Source organism: Podarcis vaucheri (genome assembly GCF_965113315.1).
Source record: "Podarcis vaucheri genome assembly, chromosome: 2".
Classification (NCBI taxonomy): Eukaryota; Metazoa; Chordata; class Lepidosauria; order Squamata; family Lacertidae; genus Podarcis; species Podarcis vaucheri.
In genome coordinates, this window is record NC_138760.1 from 1,133,720 (window position 1) to 1,154,780 (window position 21,061).

At 43.9% G+C, this 21,061-nt stretch overlaps 1 protein-coding gene across 2 annotated transcripts; it reads right to left on the reverse strand.

The window, feature by feature from the left end:
* Positions 1-13,723: 13,723 nt before the first annotated feature.
* LOC309526859 (hepatic lectin-like) lies at positions 13,724-21,061 on the reverse strand. Of its 2 annotated transcripts, XM_082213162.1 has the most exons (6): positions 20,903-21,061; positions 18,483-18,590; positions 17,826-17,885; positions 16,964-17,115; positions 15,481-15,593; positions 13,724-14,352 (listed from the first exon to the last, which is right to left on the reverse strand). In XM_082213162.1, the coding sequence occupies exons 1-6, from the start codon at positions 20,991-20,993 to the stop codon at positions 14,217-14,219; spliced, it is 660 nt and encodes a 219-aa protein (XP_082069288.1). In that variant the 5' UTR covers positions 20,994-21,061; the 3' UTR covers positions 13,724-14,216. The 2 variants fall into 2 exon arrangements, with proteins under 2 accessions (XP_082069288.1, XP_082069289.1); XM_082213163.1 differs by lacking the exon at positions 17,826-17,885.

The window sequence follows — 21,061 nt, forward strand, 5'->3', positions numbered from 1 at the left end:
TCGTCCGCTCTGCCTTCGGCTGCGAAGGAGAGGAGGAGGAGGGGGAGAGGGAGGAGGGGGAAGATGATGGGGTGGGGGTCCCCCTATTGTCTAAAGCTTGCAAGGGGGTGGAAATGAAAGTGAATACTCCAGACACATCCAGGAGCGCGCCAGGAGGGATGGATGGGCGACCTCCACCCACTTGAACCTGCCCCCCCCCCCGCGCTACTTGTCATTCCTAGGAATCAGGAAGGGAGGGCAGTCCTTCAAAGCCGCTGCTTGCTGCTTCAGGCTGAAGAGCAGTGGACGCTTACTTAGGAGTAAGTCCCCTGGAGAGCAGGGATAAATATTCCCTTTATGGCTGCACGGTGTGTTTGGAATCAGCAGCCACAGTTTAAGGACTGGGCTTCCACCCTCCTCAGCTGGGACCGTTTCAAACAAGTAAAGACTGTTCTATTATTTTATTGTATTAATTGCATTTGTGTCCCAGCCTTTTCTCCAAGGAGCTCCAGGTGGCGCACGTGGTTCTCTGCCTCCTCCTTTAACCCCCACAACAACCCTGCAAAGCAAAGTAGTGCCTGGCCCAAGGTCACTCTGGGAGCCCCCTGGCTGAGGGGGGGCGGTTGCCCCCTTGTCCCCTACAAGGCACAAGCCCATTAGTTTAGTATTGTTCTCGCTTTGATATTCTGACAGATGGGGGTATTGTTTTTATGACTAGGAGGAAAAGAATACGGTGGAAAATTCGGGTACCTGGAGCTGTGCCTCCTGATCGCACACAGAGTTATTTCCTTTCCTTTGTGGTGCAGTGGTGAAAGCATTGGACTAGCACTTGGAAGGCCAGCGTTCATCTATGGAACTTGCTGGGTGACCTTGGACTAGTTGCTGCCTCTCAGCCTCACCCACCTCACAAAGTTGTTCTGAGGATAAAAATGAGGAGGAAGAGATGCATGTACACTGATTTGAGTGCCTTGGAGTGGCACATGAATGTAGTAAATAAATAGATACTCATTACTTTGGCAGACGATGCTTCCTGATACAATGTGTTGCTCCTGAAACCACATGCAAGCACAACTGTCCTGCAATGTGCACAGCAACCACAATAGCTCTCCCACCAGCTTAAAATTGTGGAACTTCTAGGCTGTGGCAGGAAGGAACTCCCTCCCCCTAGAGGGGCGTCCAACATATTTATTGTATCTTTTTTCATAGATGCTCAAGACGCACCTCTTTACCCTTGACAGTTAAGGTGTTTGTTTTGTGGAAGATACATTTCTATTGAATCAATTCTGTTCTGTTCCAGTTGGAAGGTTTTGCACTTTTTGGAATTGCAACTGTTTGGTTTTCACGACTGTATATTATATTATAAGCAGCCCCAGGTCAAAGTTGGGAAAGAAATATTACTTATTTATTTATACTAGGGGCTGCAGCTTTGGTCTACTCTGCTTGCCACCTTTGCCTACCTGCCAGCCCCTTTGCAAAACACCCTTCCTCCACACCTGACTAACTCTACTCCCCCCCCCCCCGGAGATGACTAAGAGATCAATTTTGGATCAGGATTTGATAGTTTGGGGGGAAATTCCCCAAAGAGAATATATGGGCCATGCCACCACAAATTATTGAAGTATTATAAATACTTTTGTTTAAAGTGACTGGGCAAATAAAACAGTGGTGTGCTACTTTTAAAGCATTTTCTCAGGTCTTAACTTAGAACCAAATGACAAAGTGTTCTGTCCCCCCACCCCAAGTTGTTCATTCAGATTCTGTTCTTTTTATGTACTTCCTTTACAAATAAATAACCATAAAAATGCTGCTGCCTGTTTAGAGGCATCTTTCTAATTGTTCAAAAGATTTCTGATTTATCAGTCAAACCGCAGTGCTATAAAATTATTCAAATGTCCACCTATGTGCTTGCGCATCCCATGGAATACTTGTCTAAATATAATACAGGAAAGTGCAGATGAGAGATTTACAACATCTGCTTAAAGAAAACCCACTGAGAAGATTATAGACAATTCACCATATGGGCAGTTGATGCATACTAGGATGGGATCGTGGGTGTAGCCAGGATTTTTGTTGGGGGGGGGGGTAAGAACCTCAGTTTGCTATGTATTTTTATTGATTTTTATTGACGGGGGGCAGCGGCCCCCCTGCCCCCCCGGCTACGCCCATGGGTGGGGTAGTGATAGCACCACCATCTCAGATTTTAATTCTGAGACAAAGTTAACTTTACTTTCAGTGGCTACCTAATAACTATAGTGAGGGCCGTGCAAAGGACGATCAGAGGAAGAAGGATTTATTGGCACTGAGAGACCAGATGAAAAGTTCTCAGGAGATCAACACATAGCTGTCCTTTTGATAATGTTAACAGTGCTGTGAAAATGACATATTTTGTAAGCATTCGTCCTCTGATTAGACATCCATGGCAGCCTATCAGAAACCTGCTTATCTGAAAAAAAAATGTGTATGTATGTATTTGTATGTATTTTGCTTGTATTTTGTAATAATTATGTTAAATAAAATTTAATAAATAAAAATAAAAAAGAAAAGAAAATTCAGAACCTGAAGGGTTTGCATTAGGCCATTACGCTCCTTCTTTCAGAGAAAATAAAAGCAAGTGGAAGTATTGACTGGAGTAATTCCTCCCCAGGGTGAATTTTCATGTTGGAATTGTGTGTACTACTGTCAATTAACCTGTAAAGCGACATATTTACTAATCTTGTAGCCAGCACAGGATAAAAATTGAGGCTGCAATCCGAAACACTTCTGCAAGTGAGTAAGCTCCATTGACTATACAAGAGCTTAGTTCTTTGTGAACCTGCCTAGGCCTGCACTGCCTGGCATTTTCCACTTGCCACCCAGCATGTGGAGTTTATTTCATGTGACCCCTGGTATGTAGGGGAAATAAGGAGACCTCTCAAAGCAATAACGGGGAACATAAGAGTAAGATTTAAAAACAAGGACAGGAGCTCCAGACATCAGAAAAGCAGTTTTTGGGAGGAATACCACCACAAGGTACTGAAGTTGCAATCTGACACATGCTTGTCTGGGAGTTTAGTCCAACCTCAGCGGGACTAACATCTCAGCAGACATGCACACGTTGTGACTTTACTATTTGAGCATTTGAAAAGCTAAATAATGAGAGTGAGCAATTGCTACTCGGGAGATGAGCCTAGCAGGCCATTAGGCCTTTCTGCATGGTATCCAGAAGGTGTAAACAAATAAATCATACATATTTTTCGTCTTTAGCTTAGAAATAGACATGTCCATTGCATCAGTTTTGAATGAAACTGAGGACTCTATAAAGTAGTATTTGGGAGACTCTTATACTTTTAGACAGTGCTATATTTCTAGAAAAAGAAGTACTGGAGCTCACCCCGAACTTCTCCCTTGTTCTGTTAGAATGGCAATGGCCCTCACCCGAGAGGTGCCGGAGCTGAGCTCTGGTGAGCTCCAGCTGGAAAAAAGCCCTGCTTTTAGAAATCATTAGCTATGTAATTACTGTATTTGGAAGGGCATTAAGAGAAGGGAGTACATTAGAAAGCGCGCGGGGGGGGGGAGGAGTGGTGGCAATCTTATATATGCCTCCCAAAGAGAAGCAACCTCTACGGTGCTTTCTGGCGCTTCCTCTGCGGTGAGTGTGCCCAGGGTTGAAGCCTAACTTGTATATGAAACTGCAAGAGCTAAGATACTGGGTCTGAGACTATATAATAAAATGTGTATTTGTATTTTTGTAAAATAATGCAATTAATGTAAGACAATCCGATATGATAGTTTTCCTGTTTATGTGCTGTGTCCTTTTAAAAAGTCACCTGGTTTTATTCTCTCTGCTGGAAAAGTTTAGGTTAAAAGTTATTTTATGAAGTTGAATTTTACTATTTACTGTTTGTGTCTCACTCAGAGAACATTATCAGGCAACCTGATACCAATATAGTAATTACGTGCATAATACAAAACTAAAACATAGAAGCTGTTCAATTAGCCCCTTTGTAAAGGGCTGCATTTGACGTGTGTGCTTGATTGACGGGGTGGAATGAATGGCAGGGCTACTTTGAGAGAACGTTGGAGGAGAAAAGAAAGAAATGAACCTGGAACTCTGTGCTTGCTTGAAAGGATGCCAGCAGATAACCAGAGAAAAATACCATTTTATTCAGGACTAATAACACAAGCTGCAAAACAGCAGTTTTTTAAATAATAAATAAGACTTAAAGACCCCCAAACATTTATTCATACATGACATTGGGTTAAGCATGTTTCACACCATAATTGTAAAGCACATTTGAAGCACATTCTTTCCCTTAAAGAATTCTGGGAACTGTAGTTTGTTAAGCCTTGATGGGAACTGTAACTCTGTGAGGCGTAAACTAAGAGTGCCCATATGAGTAAAATAATGTGCTTTAAAAGTATAGTGTGCGCACAGCCTGCCTCTTTGCATACCCCCGAGCTCACAATTGATCTGACATAACCCCTGGAGTTAAGGGTGAGCAATGAAGGAGCCAAGTTTGCTGATGATCCCAAATACAGTGGTACCTCTGGTTACATACACTTCAGGTTACAGACGCTTCAGGTTACAGACTCCGCTAACCCGGAAATAGTACCTCGAGTTAAGATCTTTGCTTCAGGATGAGAACAGAAATCGCAGCAGCAGGAGGCCCCCATTAGCTAAAGTGATGCTTCAGGTTTAGAACAGTTTCAGGTTAAGAACGGACCTCCGGAATGAATTAAGTACTTAACAGGAGGTATCACTGTAGTTCAAGTTAGTTGAAAACCAAAAACAGGATTTCAAAGAGCTGCCATTCAGTGTAAGCAGGTGTAAAAGAGAATGCAATTTTTAAAAGAAATACTGTCGTTTAAATATAAATACAAAGTATCTCACCACCCGGTGATTAGTGGGTCTGTTCCGTCTACAGTCCAGTTGCACTAACTTTGGTGGGCAAATTCTTGCTCTCTTCCTAGGATTATTTTTCCTTCCAGCTGACTTTGAGCAGACAGCTCTTTCCGACAGTTGTCTGACAGCCTTTCAAGGTAGAGGGCTGTCCTCTATAAAGTGGGACACTCCTAGCATGGCCAGGAGTGAAGCATGACACATGGATGGTCTCAGATCATGGGTCACCACATAGCAAACAGGGTGACATCACAATGCTTCACTACTCAGGGCACCTGAGACCAGTCATGTGAGAGGGCAGAGAGGCTGGGAGGCAAGGTCAAGGCAAAGGTTTGCATTTCCATCTGTAATGTCAAAAAAACACTTTTTATGCTACTGAAAATATGTTACTGGTATTTTCAGTAGCATAAAAAGTGGGTTTTTTTTTACAACCACTTGTAAAACCACTATAGTAAAAAACTATAGTGGTTTTACAACCCTATAAAGAACATGCTGCTGCTTTATTGCTGTACTATGTATATGTGCTAATATTTCATGAAGTTTAAAGAAGTATGTTTTCAGCTGCACAAAGCACTGAAGAAAGGTGTAGGAAACTGCCTAAAATCAAATTAAAATGTTGCCTGCACAAGATTGCTAGTGGCTTCTGAATGCACAGGAGATTGTGGCTGTTTCTTTCAGTTGCCTGGATGTGTGTGTGTGTGTGGGGGTGATTCAGATGGAAACCACTTGGGGATGGAACTTTAAGCCATTCCCATTGGTGCTTCCCCCAAAAGGTGCTTTTTGCACTAGTGGACAAAACCTGCAGGTAATGTATGGCTGGCTACCTTTAAGTCTTCTGCCTGAGACACAAAAGATATCAGGGTGAGCGACTGGTTAATTAATCAAGAAAATGTTGTAAAGTGGGCAGGGTGGGGGGAATGAGATTGTATATGGCACAACCTTTGTGCAAAATACTTGCTCATGGACCACATACCTACTGTGAAATAGTCTCCACCTCCCTGAATGTAAGTGAAACAGCTGGTTGTTGTTGGCATCAGCAGCGAGCCATTGGCCATCCCTTCCAGGGGTTCCCAAACGCTGGTCTATGAGCTTCATATAGATGACCCATGGCAGGCCTGCAAAAAACACAACCCAAATTCTATTCAAATTGTAAAACAATTAAGTGCAGTATAAGAAATTAAAGGAGCAATAAATATGCAAGTAAAATCATATAGCTTCTAGCAGAGTGCTTTACAATTGCCACAATAGGCAGAAAAAAACCCTGAAGTGGTCCACCAAGACCCACAGCAATTTTCAAGGCGTCTGTGGGGGAAGATGTTTGGGAATCACTAGGTTTCATCCATGATTCCAGGCGGAGAGCATCTGGATTTTCACCATTCCATATACAAATTCAAATATAAGTATCTGTTTAGAGAAAAACATCCTCCCTGAAATCTTCTCAAAGGAATTTGATTTGTGCAGCACAAGCCCAAATACTATGAACTGGCAGATAAGACAGAATCACCAGGAAGGTTGACCTTGATTTCCTCATTGAGTAGCTTTTGCCTTTCAAAAGAAGGCATTCTCTCAAGTACTGACTTAATTATTTTTAAAACGTGCCAGACACTTCTTCGGACATTGGGTCCACAAGTGTACACTAACTACTTTGAAATATAAGCAGTGGATTATTGAAAGATTTTATGGTAGTGAAGTTTAGATAATAAAATAATATGTACAGTATTGTAAAACAGCTAATAAAAAGAAGTAAAAAAAACAAACATCAGGAAAGGATGGGTGGGAAGAAATTTTTGTTGGGGATTTTTTTTTTGGTATATGATGATAAATGTTTTGGAATATTTTTGGAGACATAATAAAAAATATTTTTAAAAAAGAATGCCTGCATTCTGCCCCTGAGCTAAGTCTTTTCCTCACCCTCCTCTGGCAGTGGAAACTCAAGAGATCTCCCCATTTTAGCTCTGTTCCTGTCCCCCAGACAATTAGATCCAAAAGCTCCCAGTGGATCTTGGAGAGACATTTACTTTCCTTGCTCATTTGAAGCTGTTTCTGCAACCTGCTCACTTTCAAAGAAAGCTTCAACCCTAAAATTGTAAGAAGAGATATGATAAGCACCTGGTATTATGTGTTATTATAAAAGTAAAATTAAAAGGGTAATTTGTGGCAAAATGGTACATTTCCTATTGGGGCACAATCCTAGCATGCAGAAGTTTTACTCAACAAAAGTTGGTTATAACTTATATCTTATAATTAGGCAGCAATGCACAATTCTAGGCACACTTTCAGTCCTCTCACCAAGAAACCTCCCTCCCATGTCTGGAGTACATTCACGCAGTACTTAAATTAAGGTGTTCCTTTTTTAAAAAGTTACCTTTCAGATTTTTGATTAGGGATGAAGACCTGTGGCCCTCCAGATGTTGTTGAACTCCCATCATCCTTGACTGTTGGTTTTGCTTCCTCGGGCTGATGGGAGTTGGAGTCTAACAACTGGATGGCCACACATTCCCAGTCCCTCATCTAAATGAACAGAGCACCACTCTGATCTACAGCCAACGGGCTTTTGCTTGTATCATGCCACTATTTCATGCTCACCTTCTCATAGATTACTCTGGTTCTGTTGGGTTAAACACCAGTAGTGAGTGTACTCTTTGTTTTGCACATTTCTTACCCAATATAGATCTGGCTCATCAGGGACAGACGTTGGTAATCTTTTGTAATATGGTGCCCCCCAAGTGGATCCTCTCAGTTATGGATCTTCTCCATGTGACACTCTGTGCAGGGAAACCGCCTGCACCTCCTTAAATCTGGCTTATTGTGGGAATAAAGCCTGACAATCTCCTGCCTGCTTTGTCCGGTTTGAGAGGCATTGCTGTTAGGCATCAGGATTGGTCTTGGAGCACAATCTGCTGCCAGTTATGGTGCTGCCTCGAGGTTCTTCTGCCCCCTGCAGGCCTCAACGTAGTACTGCACCAAGGTGGCAGAAGGAAGGCAACTGAGGTGTCGCTCATCTTGCAACTTGCTCAGTTGTGAGTCTACTTTCAATACCAATATGGTCATGGAGAAATGTGCAGTGTTGCTGGTTCAGAAGGGACAAGAGGGCCACAGAGATGTTCAAGAATGCCCCCCTCCTTTGCAGTGGGGTGATCTATGTCAGAGCCAAGGTTCAAAGGGAAAGGATTCACCCCCCCTCCCCCTGTGTCATGGTCCCAAATCCAAAGCAGCCCCCTCTGCAGTTGCTATTCAGATAACCAAACCAGATAGGTGAAGTTAGGGCTGCCGTACGTCCAGGTCTTCCCGCACATTAACGGGTTTTCAAAGGAATTGACGTCCTGGAGGGAATTTCCGAAAGGTGGCGCGCTTTGTCCTGGATCTTAGGCAAGTCAATTGAAAAATCACATTTTGGGGGGCATTTTTGGCTCCTCAACTTCCGGGTTTTCCTTAAAACTTTTTGAAATGTGGCAGCCCTATAAGTGCCTTCCTGGGTTTGATGCACCTCATTGTCTCGTTCTTTTTTGCTACCAGACGCTAGTTGGGTTAGAACCAGTCTCTGGCCATTGGCTGTGCTTCTGCTGCCCCCTAGTGGAGGAAAACGTTCTGTCGCGGATGGATAGCTCTCCTGCATTCAAGCGTTTAAATGAGCATTCAGAGCATGAATAGCCAGGAAAGCAGATCTCCATTTCCACTGGGGGGGGGAATGGAATCTATCTTTCAAAAGAGGAAAAGGAGAGGAATACAGAGGGAAAGAGGGGTCCATGTTACAAGTTTGTATGAGGCTCAGAGGAGTCATGCCTTGGCATTGCCCATTATTTACTGTATTTGGCAGCTGCCTAATAACAATCATTCTTTGTGTAACATACATGAAATATTGCCATACCCAAAGATGCAGCGTTCCCTCTCCACAGTGGTGTGTCATGTGGAGGAGATGGAGGAGAGATGTGACTTGGCAGGCATTTCAAGACAAATCTATCAAATCCACACTTTCCAAAGTAATATGAGAACCCAAACATGGCTATCTTTCAAAATTTACATTTATCTGGATTTTGTGATTCAGTTCTCCAAACTATGTTTACAAAAGTGTAAGTGTGCATAAAAATGAAGACACTCATGAAAAGAAGCATATAAAAACACATTATATTAGGGAAAATATAATATGCCCAGAAAATAGAAAACTTTATCAGGAGATGAAATGTGCAATAAATCTCTAGTCCCTTGCTGTGGTTGTTTTCTAGAAAAGCTAGGAGAAATCTAGTTGTTTTTCCAGTGGTGTAGCGTGGGGGGTGCAGGGGGGGCCGTCCGCACCGGGCACAACATCTGGGGGGGGGGGCAGAAGAGACTCGAGTGCTAAAATCCATGGGTTAGGGGGCGCAAATTACTTGCCTTGCCCCGGGTGCTGACAACCCACACTACGCCACTGTGTTTTTCTACCACTGACTTCAGAGGTGACATTCCTTTTAAGAAGAACTTTTAGACAATTCTCTTGCACTGAAATAAATTACATAATGTAACAATGTAAGTTTCAGCCATAACAGATAGCAAGATGGATAGCATAGGTTTTGGCAGAAGCAAAACTGTAGCTGAATGGAAACAGTGATGCTTGCCATAAACCCAGGATAGGACAGGAATTGCTGCTTCCTTGCACCCTTCGTATACCTACTCAGACTATAGTTCAGCAGTATAAAACAGCACATGGTTTTCTTTAGTTCTCCAGAACTCTTCATCCAGCTAGTTAGTAAACCAAGCAAGGGGATGCAAGAGAAAAAATTGGCTGATGGTAACACCATGGGTTTACATCCAATGCGAGTCTCAAGACAGCGAGTAGAATTCAATGTTTTGCTAAGTTGATCTTTCCATCAGCACAAGAAATTCTGCTTACCAGATGGAACAATTTCTCCTCCCCACCATGTATGTGCTGTTCTGATCTGCAACTATGTGCAGTTTCAACCTGATCACTCCATAGCACCCAAAGGGTCCACCTTGTGTCAGAAAAGCTTTGTTTAATGTCTGGATAAGGTATAAAGACTTTTTGGAGAGTAAAACCCCAAGGTGGCTATCACCTATGGAGGCGAAAGCCTTGAAAAAACTTAACATGGAAGCCAAATGGCCAAAATACTGGGAAATTTTAGAACAGGAAGGTGATAAATTGAAATTGCAGAGTTATGACAAACTTAAAGAGAAGGTGCGAGACTGGTTACACTATTTTCAAATAAGAGAGGTTTATAATTCGGATAAAAAAATTGGTTTCCAGGTGGAAAAATCAAAGTTAGAAACAGAACTGTTAGAACCCAATGCTAAGATACTTTCAAGAATGTACAACCTGCTGTTGAAATGGAATACTGAGGAAGAAACGGTAAAATCTGCAATGATAAAATGGGCAGAAGACATAGGTCACAATATTATGCTTGCTGACTGGGAGAAGTTGTGGACCACCGGGATTAAATTTACGGCATGCAATGCCTTAAGAGAGAATATTATGAAAATGATGTATAGGTGGTACATGACCCCAGTCAAGCTGGCAAAAATATATCATTTGCCCGATAACGAATGTTGGAAATGTAAAGAGATTGAAGGTACATTCTTTCACCTTTGGTGGACGTGCCCAAGGATCAAGGCCTTCTGGGAAATGATATATAATGAACTGAAAAAGGTATTTAAATATACTTTCCCGAAGAAACCAGAGGCCTTCCTCCTGGGCATTGTGGACCAATCAGTGTTAAAGAAGGATAGAACCTTTTTTATGTATGCTACAGCAGCAGCAAGAATCCTTATCGCAAAGCATTGGAAGACACAAGATCTACCCACCTTGGAAGAATGGCAGATGCAACTAATAGACTATATGGAGATGGCGGAAATGACTGGCAGAATCCGAGACCAGGGAGAGGAGTCGGTGGAGGAAGATTGGAAGAAATTTAAAATTTATTTGCAGAAATATTGTAAAATTTTTGAATGTTGAGGACATTGAAATGAATCGCAGGGGCTTTAGCAACAAAGTAAAATGTAAGATTGGATTAATAACAGATAAATTAATAGGATATGAATTTGCTGAATTAATTTTTAAAAAAGGATACAAGAACAGGAGACGTGAGGAAGTCGGGAAAAGTTAATTGAAGATGAGAAATTAAGAAAGAGGGAATTTTTGTTTTTTGTTATTATATGTGTTTTTATCTCTTTTTTCTCTTTTTCTCTTTTGATGTGCTTAATGTTTGTATTTTTGTATTGTATTTTGTGATTTTGTATTTTCTTTGTTTTTGTATATTTTCTTGAATGCTTTTTTATTGTGAAAGCTTAATAAATTATTATAAAAAAACAAAAAAACAGAGGGTGCACCTTGAATCTGCTGCCGCCTCTCAGACTTGCCCATAATGGCTGAGAGGCTTCTAGCATTGCAATACACACACTGTCTGTGTTCTGCATGTGAGTAGCCCATTGCAGAGCACATGTCCGGGTTGCAACTCCAGTTTATGTATATATGCAGGAATTTGCTTGAGAATGAATCATAGAATCATAGAATCATAGAATCATAGAGTTGGAAGAGACCACAAGGGCCATCGAGTCCAACCCCCTGCCAAGCAGGAAACACCATCAGAGCACTCCTGACATATGGTTGTCAAGCCTCTGCTTAAAGACCTCCAAAGTAGGAGACTCCACCACACTCCTTGGCAGCAAATTCCACCGTCGAACAGCTCTTACTGTCAGGAAGTTCTTCCTAATGTTTAGGTGGAATCTTCTTTCTTGTAGTTTGGCTCCATTGCTCCGTGTCCGCTTCTCTGGAGCAGCAGAAAACAACCTTTCTCCCTCCTCTATGTGACATCCTTTTATATATTTGAACATGGCTATCATATCACCCCTTAACCTCCTCTTCTCCAGGCTAAACATGCCCAGCTCCCTTAGCCGTTCCTCATAAGGCATCGTTTCCAGGCCTTTGACCATTTTGGTTGCCCTCCTCTGGACACGTTCCAGTTTGTCAGTGTCCTTCTTGAATTGTGGTGCCCAGAACTGGACACAGTACTCCAGGTGTGGTCTGACCAGAGCAGAATACAGTGGCACTATTACTTCCCTTGATCTAGATGCTATACTCCTATTGATGCAGCCCAGAATTGCATTGGCTTTTTTAGCTGCCGCGTCACACTGTTGGCTCATGTCAAGTTTGTGGTCAACCAAGACTCCTAGATCCTTTTCACATGTACTGCTCTCAAGCCAGGTGTCACCCATCTTGTATTTGTGCCTTTCATTTTTTTTGCCCAAGTGCAATACTTTACATTTCTCCCTGTTAAAATTCATCTTGTTTATTTTTGCCCAGTTCTCTAATCTGTCAAGGTCATTTTGAAGTGTGATCCTGTCCTCTGGGGTGTTAGCCACCCCTCCCAGTTTGGTGTCATCTGCAAATTTGATCAGGATGCCCTTGAGTCCATCATCCAAGTCGTTGATAAAGATGTTGAATAAGACCGGGCCCAAGACAGAACCCTGTGGCACCCCACTAGTCACTCTTCTCCAGGATGAAGAGGAACCATTGATGAGCACCCTTTGGGTTCGGTCAGTCAGCCAGTTACAAATCCACTGAGTGGTAGCATAGTCAAGACCGCATTTTACCAGCTTCTTTACAAGAATATCATGGGGCACCTTGTCAAATGACTTGCTGAAATCAAGGTAGGCTACATCCACTGCGTTCCCTTCATCTACCAGGCTTGTAATTCTGTCAAAAAACGAGATCAGGTTAGTCTGACATGACTTATTTTTCAGAAATCCATGCTGACTATTGGTGATCACAGCATTCCTTTGTAGGTGCTCACAGACTGTTTGCTTAATGATCTGCTCCAGAATGCTCTCCCCACAAATTGTTTCAGCTGTACCCCTATCTGCAATGGCCATGTGAACCAGCTGCAATTAGTTTGATGCTAATTTACACAACACGTTTAAAGGTTTGAGGCTGATTTGAAGCTGAGATTTGCATGTAGCGACTTAATCTTTTTGCTGCAGGATTATGGGTCTAGACCAGGGGTAGCCAACCTAAGGCCCGGGGGCCGGATGCAGCCCAATCGCCTGCTCAAACCAGCGCACGGATGGTCTGGGAATCAGCGTGTTTCGGCATGAGTAGAATGTGTCCTTTTATTTAAAATACATCTCTGGGTTATTTGTGGGGCATAGGAATTCATTCATTCCCCCCCCCAAAAAAATATAGTCCGGCCCCCCACAAGGTCTGAGGGATGGTGGACCGGCCCACGGCTGAAAAGGTCTAGACTGGTCTAGACTGTCACTCACACTGCACTGAAAGCCTTTAGCCGAACCAACTCATGGTGAGTCAGAAAATCTGGGCAGGCACGGAAATATTCTCAAGAGTATTTCAGATCTCTCTTTGCCCCAATCAAGACTCAACATCATTGAATAGGAATAGATTAGAAATTGCACTGAGCTGCTGCTTGTCCAACTCACTCCCTTCCAGGGGGTCAGATGTCATCCACACCCTCACACCCCATCTGCGCACAACAATGCCCCATGGACATCCTGTTCACACACGTCCATATACCCGGCCCCCAATCTACACTTCCATAATGCACCTTCACACTCACCCATCCCCATTCTCCCACCTTGGTCATATGTAGGCTGCACACTCAAAATGCATTTAAAGCTCTCCCCTGCCAAAGAAATCATGGGAACTGCAATTCCCAGCACCCTACACAAACACCAACCCCCAGAATTATTATTTTTTTTGGGGGGGGCTTGCTTTAAATGTATGGTCATGTAAACTTCCTCTCCCCTTATTTTTCTTTCCTTCCTTTTTCTTTCATTCCCTCCCCTGGTGGGAAGTTTTACAAAAGACAGGTCCTGTGACATATAGAGAAACCCTGAAAATAGGAATTTACATTGACTTCAGCCTTATGATTTTGATTGCAAACCTTTATTCAGAATATAGTTCTTATTACATTCAGAATTACTTATTATTTTTTTAAAAAAATAAGTTTAGCTTCATTCACGTTGTGCAGAGTCCTGAGGCGGATCTACACACATGGTTTTTAATGTTAGGGAAGGGTTTTGATAACGTATTTGGACACATGACATCCTACTTTTAAATTCCATAATGCGTTATTAAAATGGGACACCAGAGGGCATTGCAGAGCATCCAGCAGCAGGAAGGCAGCGTTTTCAGGGGGGGGGGGGGACCAGGGTAAAAATGCTTTAATTAACAAGTATGCCCTGTGATGTTTTAGAACAACATATCTAATAATGTTCTAATAACATTAAACTGGTCAGTGTAGAGCCAGCCCTTGTCACTCTAAAGCAAGTGGTTTGAAGTAGGCAGTCTCTGCAGAAAGAAGATGCCTTTGCAATCCCGTTCTTGCTGCTTGGTGTGTTTTCTCATGATGGTTCTTCAGGAAGGCAAAGGTTTCTCACATATGTAGAAGTTTGCAGTGGAACAGCTCTCATCATTCCATTCCCCAGAAAAATGGATCTCTGCACAGTCTTCCTTGTTCTGATAGTCACTGGGCTGACCCTGTCTCCAATTCCTGAATGAGGAAGGGAGGTAAGATACATTGAAAAATGCAGAAATGGTTCTTCTCCAGCCACACTACCCTCGACTCGCTTCCCAAATCCAAGTATATCCAAGCTATTCTCTCTAGATTTCCCATTCTGCACTTTGGTGGCTTTGAGGCAGCAGGGGCGCAGGAAGGGAGTGCGGTCCGCCTGGCCTGCAGCCTGCCCAAGCCACCTGCCTCTCCTGGGAGTGACGCAGCGGCGCCCCTGTGCGCGGATTGCCCTGCCCCTGCTGCTCCGGGTGCTGGAGCAGCCAGCTGCACCCCTGGGACGCAGTGACTGGCTCATTTGTTTTGTAAAATTTACACATTGCTGGATTGTAAATGACCTCAAAACAGATTACTAAGAGAATAAAACAATAAAATTATTGGTGAAAATAGTTAAAAACAACTTTTTTGCAACATTCAAAAAAGAAATAAAAGCAACAATAAAGTCAAAACAGATTACAATGCACATCAACATTTTAGCTATCTGGGTGGGCTTGTCTACCCAGCTGTCTTCCAGGGAGCTCCAGGCATATCCCACCCAAGGAAGGTCTGTGGCAAGACCTAGATCTGCTTACTTTCAGCAAACCAATTGCACTGTATGACTTCATATCACATCTTAGCATTTTAGCCCAGCAGGGCAGATCTTTTTCTCACTGGCCCACGGCAGGCCAACTTTGACAGGTGGGTGGGACCATAATGGTAGCAGGTTATTGACACCCATCAAAGTTCACAGAAGGTTGGTGTAGCGCAACCTCCTGTGAATATGGACTCCCTGTGCCAGGGAGACTCCCTTTAACTAAAAACCAGCTGGTGGTTGGTTAGAAGGAGCCCCTTTGAAGGGGGAAATGCTCCAGTCTTCGGGTCATTGCCGCCTCTGCAGAGAAAGCAGTTTCTATTGAAATCACTGGGAGAAGCACTTCCTTTGGGGGGCAGCAGCATCTGAGGGGGTATGTGAGAGACAGTGGGGCAGAAGAAGGGGGCAAGGGGGCTCACCAGGCCAAGACCTGGTCAGCTACTCCCATCTCTGTTGCCTTCCCAGGATGGCCAAAGCAGGAGCCGTGCCAAGTTTGGCTTGCTGGGGGAGGTTGCGGCATTCATAGTCCTGTGTCTTACTTGTAGCTGCTTAAGTAATTGGTGCCATCAATCCACCTCCATTCCCCTTCTTCATCGATGTCATTGAGTCCAATCCAATAGCGTTCATTCCTGGTTTGAGACTCGAGGAAATTCTGCAAGGAAACCCCCCCACAGGATAGGGCAGGCACTGACGTTTTGTTTTAAGGATACAAACACACACAACTCATAGAAGTGGCGTTATTCAAGCAGCATTGCCTGCAGGGGTGCGACTGGAGGGTTGAGGGGTTGGGTGGGTGGCTGAAGTTCCCCTCAAAATTCTGTGGCTGTTATGTGTGCACACTGCACCATGTGTTCATTTCACTCACATGCTCATGTCCCTTGCAACATGTAATGACACAACACGTCAGCACATCGTGGGGTGTGTGCACATTGCGCAGCCCTGGCTCCCTCAGTCATGTGGCAAGCCAGCGCGGAAGATGCTCCCTGTGTCTCTGCATGAGTCCCTGCTCTGGTCTTGCCTTTCTCTAGTCAGGAAGCATCTTGATCAGCAAACCTGGATTTCCAGAGCCACACTTGCCACTAAATATCTACAGAGTGTCCACATCTTCTACTTTACAGATAACAGTCCTCTGTTTGAAAGAGTTCTCTATTTTAAGAGCTGGCTAGTTGAAGTCCGTACACACACACACACACACACACACACGAGCATATGCAAATTTTACACATCTCTTTTTTAGTGCTACATTTCATTTTTGTAATGTCCTCAATGTCTGACTGGGCTTTCTCTCTGGGTAAAACTGAAATTTGTGACAATCACCAGCAGCTGAAACATCACATGCAGGATGTATATTGTGCTTTTCTCCTTGCCTGCTCAGCTTGCATTTAAAGGTGATCTTACCTAATTTGCACCTTCCAAAACAAGATACTCAGCTATACTCTGTATACTATTTATAGCATATCTTTCCTGTGTTTAGAATGATCCACCCCATCCTTCAAGATTTGAATTTCTCTGACTTTTGCAATGCAGTCTTCCAGCCGAGTAATGTGTGTGGGTGACTTTGCATATAAATGCATATTAGTGAAGATAACATAAAAAATGTGTTATGTTAGAGGAGATTGCATTCCAAAGATGTGCATGTTAGGGGAAATTTGCACTGGAAGAGAACGTCTTTTTAAAAAATCTCTAAAACCTGATATGGAAATGTGGAGAAGTGAACTTAAGACTGGAAATAATGAAGAACTGAGAGAAACCAAAATGGACATGTTTGCCCATCCCTAGCTGCCCACAAGAGACGCTGAGCCCTGAAGTCATTTTAAGAGGCTTCCCAGCATCCCTCACCATTGTCATCTCAGAGCGGTTGCGGCCTTGTTTCAATTTCACGTTTGCATCTTATTTCTACTACATTAAATGTAGTTTCCCAACAAAAGACCCTGGGAAATGTAGTTTGAGGTGTCAATAAGAACTCATTTGAGAGGCAACATATCCACACACATACAAGGATCAATACTCCAGCACCTTTACCTGCTTGGCCTCATCATGAATAACCACCAGGCTTGAATTGCGCTCTGCACAAAGTGACTTAGCCGTGTGCCAAGTAGCCTTCCGGAGGGAGAAGTAGTAACACCGACCGTCAAAGTATTCCCATTCCCTGCTTCTGGAACCACATGGGAACACTGGCAAGAGAGAAAAGGCACAGAATGAAAGCCCTGACCGTGGCTTCACCCAATGGACTGCAGGTGGAGCGGGCACGCTCCGGCCATCCTTCCACAGCCTTCCCCACCAGGAGGAGAGACGTGCCATCTTTCTGTTTTAATATAGGCATGCTTTCTACATTGTGAAGAACAGTTACAATGTGGGGCTTTTTAGTGGATAAAGAAAGCCTTTTCTCCCTCTCTCAGCACAGCACTGGATGGGGGCATCTCGTGAAGCTGATGGCTGGAACATTCAGGAGAGACAAAAGAAAATACTTCTCCACAGAGTAGATAGTTAAGGTGGAATTTGCTCCTCTAGGGGGCAGCGATGCTCATCGAGGCAGCAGCAGCAGCAGCAGCAGCCAAGCCCCTTTCATCCCTGTAATCCTGAGGGTTTGCAGCACATCAATGGCACAAGCTCATGAGTTACACCTGTTTCTAAGCTCCTCCAGCTCAAGGGACTCACAGAGTTCCGGGCCCAGGAGGTGCTTAGAGTTCAGGCTTCCCTGGAAGATGCCGCTTTGATGGCGAAGACCTGCCTTCTAAAGCCAGGCATTGGAGGAATGATTGTGGGTGATAAATTATGCCCCTCCTGCAGTGGAAACAGGCTCTCTGGCATAATGCCAGGCGAGAGCCACCTCCCCCAGGCTATTGCAGCCGCAAGCCCCAGGTGGTTTTGGCAAGACACTTACGCTCCTTGCTCATTTCTAGCTGTTTATGTAACTTTTTCGCTTCTGAGGAAAACTTTGACCCTGAAATTTTAAGAAGAAATACAAGTAAACTCAGAATATTAGAAATTCAGAAGAGAGAAAAAGAGATAGGGTGGGACTTCTTCTCCCATTCCAGCATCACCTGTCACAAACCAGACAGGTAGATTCTGGAAATCCCAAATTAAATTAGTCCCAACACCTAATTGCTATTCCTTTTGGACAGCTTCCATCCTAGGATGAATAGCAGAATTGAGGTGAGGGGAGAATAATTTTTGTTAGAGTAATGACAGAGAACATTAGTAAGAGCACATATCCTGCATGCACCTCTGGATATTTTTTATTTATTTACATGGTGCCTGGGGGAATCCCAATGACCAGGGAAAGAACTCTGAGACCCTGGAGGAGACAGTGCTGGTCTGACTCAATATCTGGCAGAAATGTATATGGTGCCTCACCCCCCTTGGCCGTTCTGGCTGTCTTGACTCACTAGTCAGCCATTGGCCATCCCACCAGCCCAAGTTGGATTTTCTGAACAGTTTTCCAGCAGCTTTCAAAGGTGAGAATCTGAATTGGGGTGGGAACCCCACATTTTGTCATAATGCTACTGAAGCGTTTCAGACTTTGGAGTCCCTTAATTACCACTGGAGATCAGTAGCCCCAGCAAGACGATGATCAGCAGGTAAGCGAGAGCCAGGAGCCCATAAACCAGGAAAGAGGAGCTCCATTTCCACTGGGGGAATGACCTGCCTTTCAAAAGAGAGAAAAAGAAGAAGGTAGAATCTGATGGCCATTTGTCCTTATCATTCCTTTGTGGATAATGGAGGTTAGAGAGGATTTTACTCTATATTTTCAAAGCATAATGTTTCTCCCCCCCCCCCGCACCCCAGTTCCTTTCTCTCTCACACACAGTTCCAATTTTGTTAAATTCCATATTACAGTGGTGCCGCTGGTTATGAATGCTTCTGGTTACGAACGCTTCAGGTTAGGAGCTCCGCTAACCCAGAAGTAGCTGCTCCTGGCTGTGAACTTTGCCCCAGGATGCGAATGGAAATTGCGCGCCAGAGGCGCACACAGCAGGAAGCCCATTAGTGAAAGTGCGCCTCAGGATAAAAATGGTTTCAGCTTAAGAACAGACCTCTGGAATGAATTAAGTTTGTAACCAGAGGTACCACTGTATATTGCAATTTCTTCCATTCTCACTAGTGCAGATATTTTTAATAAAGCTTGCATTCAGGGGAAGGTTGCTGTATCATTAATGTAGAGAAAAACTTTAAATAAGCAAACTGTGAGCTCCCTTCATCCCATCCTCTATTTCACCAAATTAAATCCACTCTCATTCCAAACCTTTTAGTTCCTTGTAGCTGGGTTGTTTTCGCAGTTTCTTATCCCATGATCTCTAGCACACACCTGTAGTTTAGTCCAATTAAAATCCAATTAACAGGATGACCTTTGCTTCCAGGAACGGGGTGGGGGGGTCACGGCAGCCGGAGTGCCCCGTGCACCCAGTGCGTTGCCTGCCCTCCCATTCCATGGGGAAGCGAGTGCCAGACTGCCAGAGCCTGCTTCCTCTTCCAACCAAAGAGGAATGCAGATAATGAAATCCCTCCTTCATTATCTGATTACCTCCATCTGTCTCTCTCCCGCAGTGTTGGGAGGGATGCCAATTCTGGAAACAGGAAACAGGAAGGCCCTTGATTAGAATATCTGATCCTGCTTCTCTCAGACACTCAAGTCATTTTTTACAATTTTTACGTGCAGTACTTTGATGATTACGTAGTATATATTATTACGTAGTATATGATTACGTAGTATATATTATCTTTATCTTACAAAGATAAATTAAACACTAGAGCAGATGCAACCAGACCCTCTAGGTCCATTCGCCCTTCTTTGTGAGCAGGCCCCAAGCTGTTCTTGTGAACTGGCAAATAGCAGGCCAAATTGTCTGCCTGCCACCAAATCGACCCTTGGCAACAGTGTGTGTTCCCTGGGGCATGGGATCAACTGCCCAATGGTTACGCCTGGCCATTTGGCCTCTTCTTTCTTTGCAGGTTCTCCCACCCTCCCTCACTTCAGGATGTTGCTGATGGTACAACCTTGTTATTGACTATGTCAGCTGTCATATTTGGGGCCAGGAAGGAATTTTTCCATTTGGCAAATTGGCATCAGCCATTGGGTTTTTGCCTACCTTGTAGCAATCACCACAACTTTCTAAAGTGGATTGGCATTGGGTAAGCTTAGATCTTGGATGGAGGGGAGGTTGTAGCCTCTGACTGCCCCTCCAGGCAAGGGTATCCTGTTAAAAGGATCCAGGAGTAGTGACTTCTGTCCAACACCTAGAGGGGGGCTAGGGCCACTGCACTCCTCCATCAGGGACCACTTTTGGGGTGCCCCGATTTGATGGAGGTCATAGGGCATTATTCCCTGTCGGTTGGCTTCAACCTTAGAGGCCCTTCCAGCAGACGGGCTGGAGTGCTATTTGTGTGGCTTATCCCAATGCCTATGGCCAAAACCTACACATCTGTAACCAATAAAGTTGTGGCCTTATTGGATCCCATACTTATTTAATCCCCAGGGAACGGGGTGGTCATGGGGCCTCAACATGCAAGTCAGGGAAGAGAAGAAGTCAATTAATTAATTCCAGCTTCAACACTGGCAGTGAATTGCTGGTAGGAACTGAGTTGGTCAAATAAAGTTTGACCAACATTGCCAGCCTGCTAACCTTCCTTCAAACAGTATATTGCTGGCATCTCCATACACCTGCCAGGGCCAACTTCCTGTCCAAACATCTCCTCTTCCTGACACCAGGTACTGGAAGTAGGCCTAATTCTCAGATCTGAAGCTGCTTTGTGCAGTTCCACTTTGGGTGCTTATTGTGGTGCCCACTCCAAAGCCACAGGAAGGAAAGCAAATCTTTCTATTTTTCCTCTACCCCAAGTAAACTGGAAAGACTCCTAGCACAAAGACAAAGGTATTGGAATAGGTTTACCACAAAGGGCTTCCTGACTTGTTGGATCTGGATCCAAACCTTGAGGCCACTGCATGCCACAAATACTTACCTGTTTTTCTTGGAGCCATGGCTTTCCCCATCTTGGCCAGATATCCGTGGTCTCCGTCTTCCACTTGCTCATGGACACCAACAATACCCATCTTGCTTTTGTCTTCAAATTTCTCCTCTCAGTGCATTTATAATAGGGGCAACAAATTGAGGAACTAAG

Bases quoted from the DNA above. Each gene is read 5' to 3' on its own strand.
- LOC309526859 (XM_082213162.1), bottom strand. From the start codon at position 20,993: ATGGGTATTGTTGGTGTCCATGAGCAAGTGGAAGACGGAGACCACGGA. The intron at 18,591-20,902 runs GTAAGTATTTGT...CTCTTTTGAAAG, and splicing joins CATGGCTCCAAGAAAAACAG to GCAGGTCATTCCCCCAGTGG. The intron at 14,353-15,480 runs GTAAGACACAGG...TTCCTCATTCAG, and splicing joins AATTACTTAAGCAGCTACAA to GAATTGGAGACAGGGTCAGC.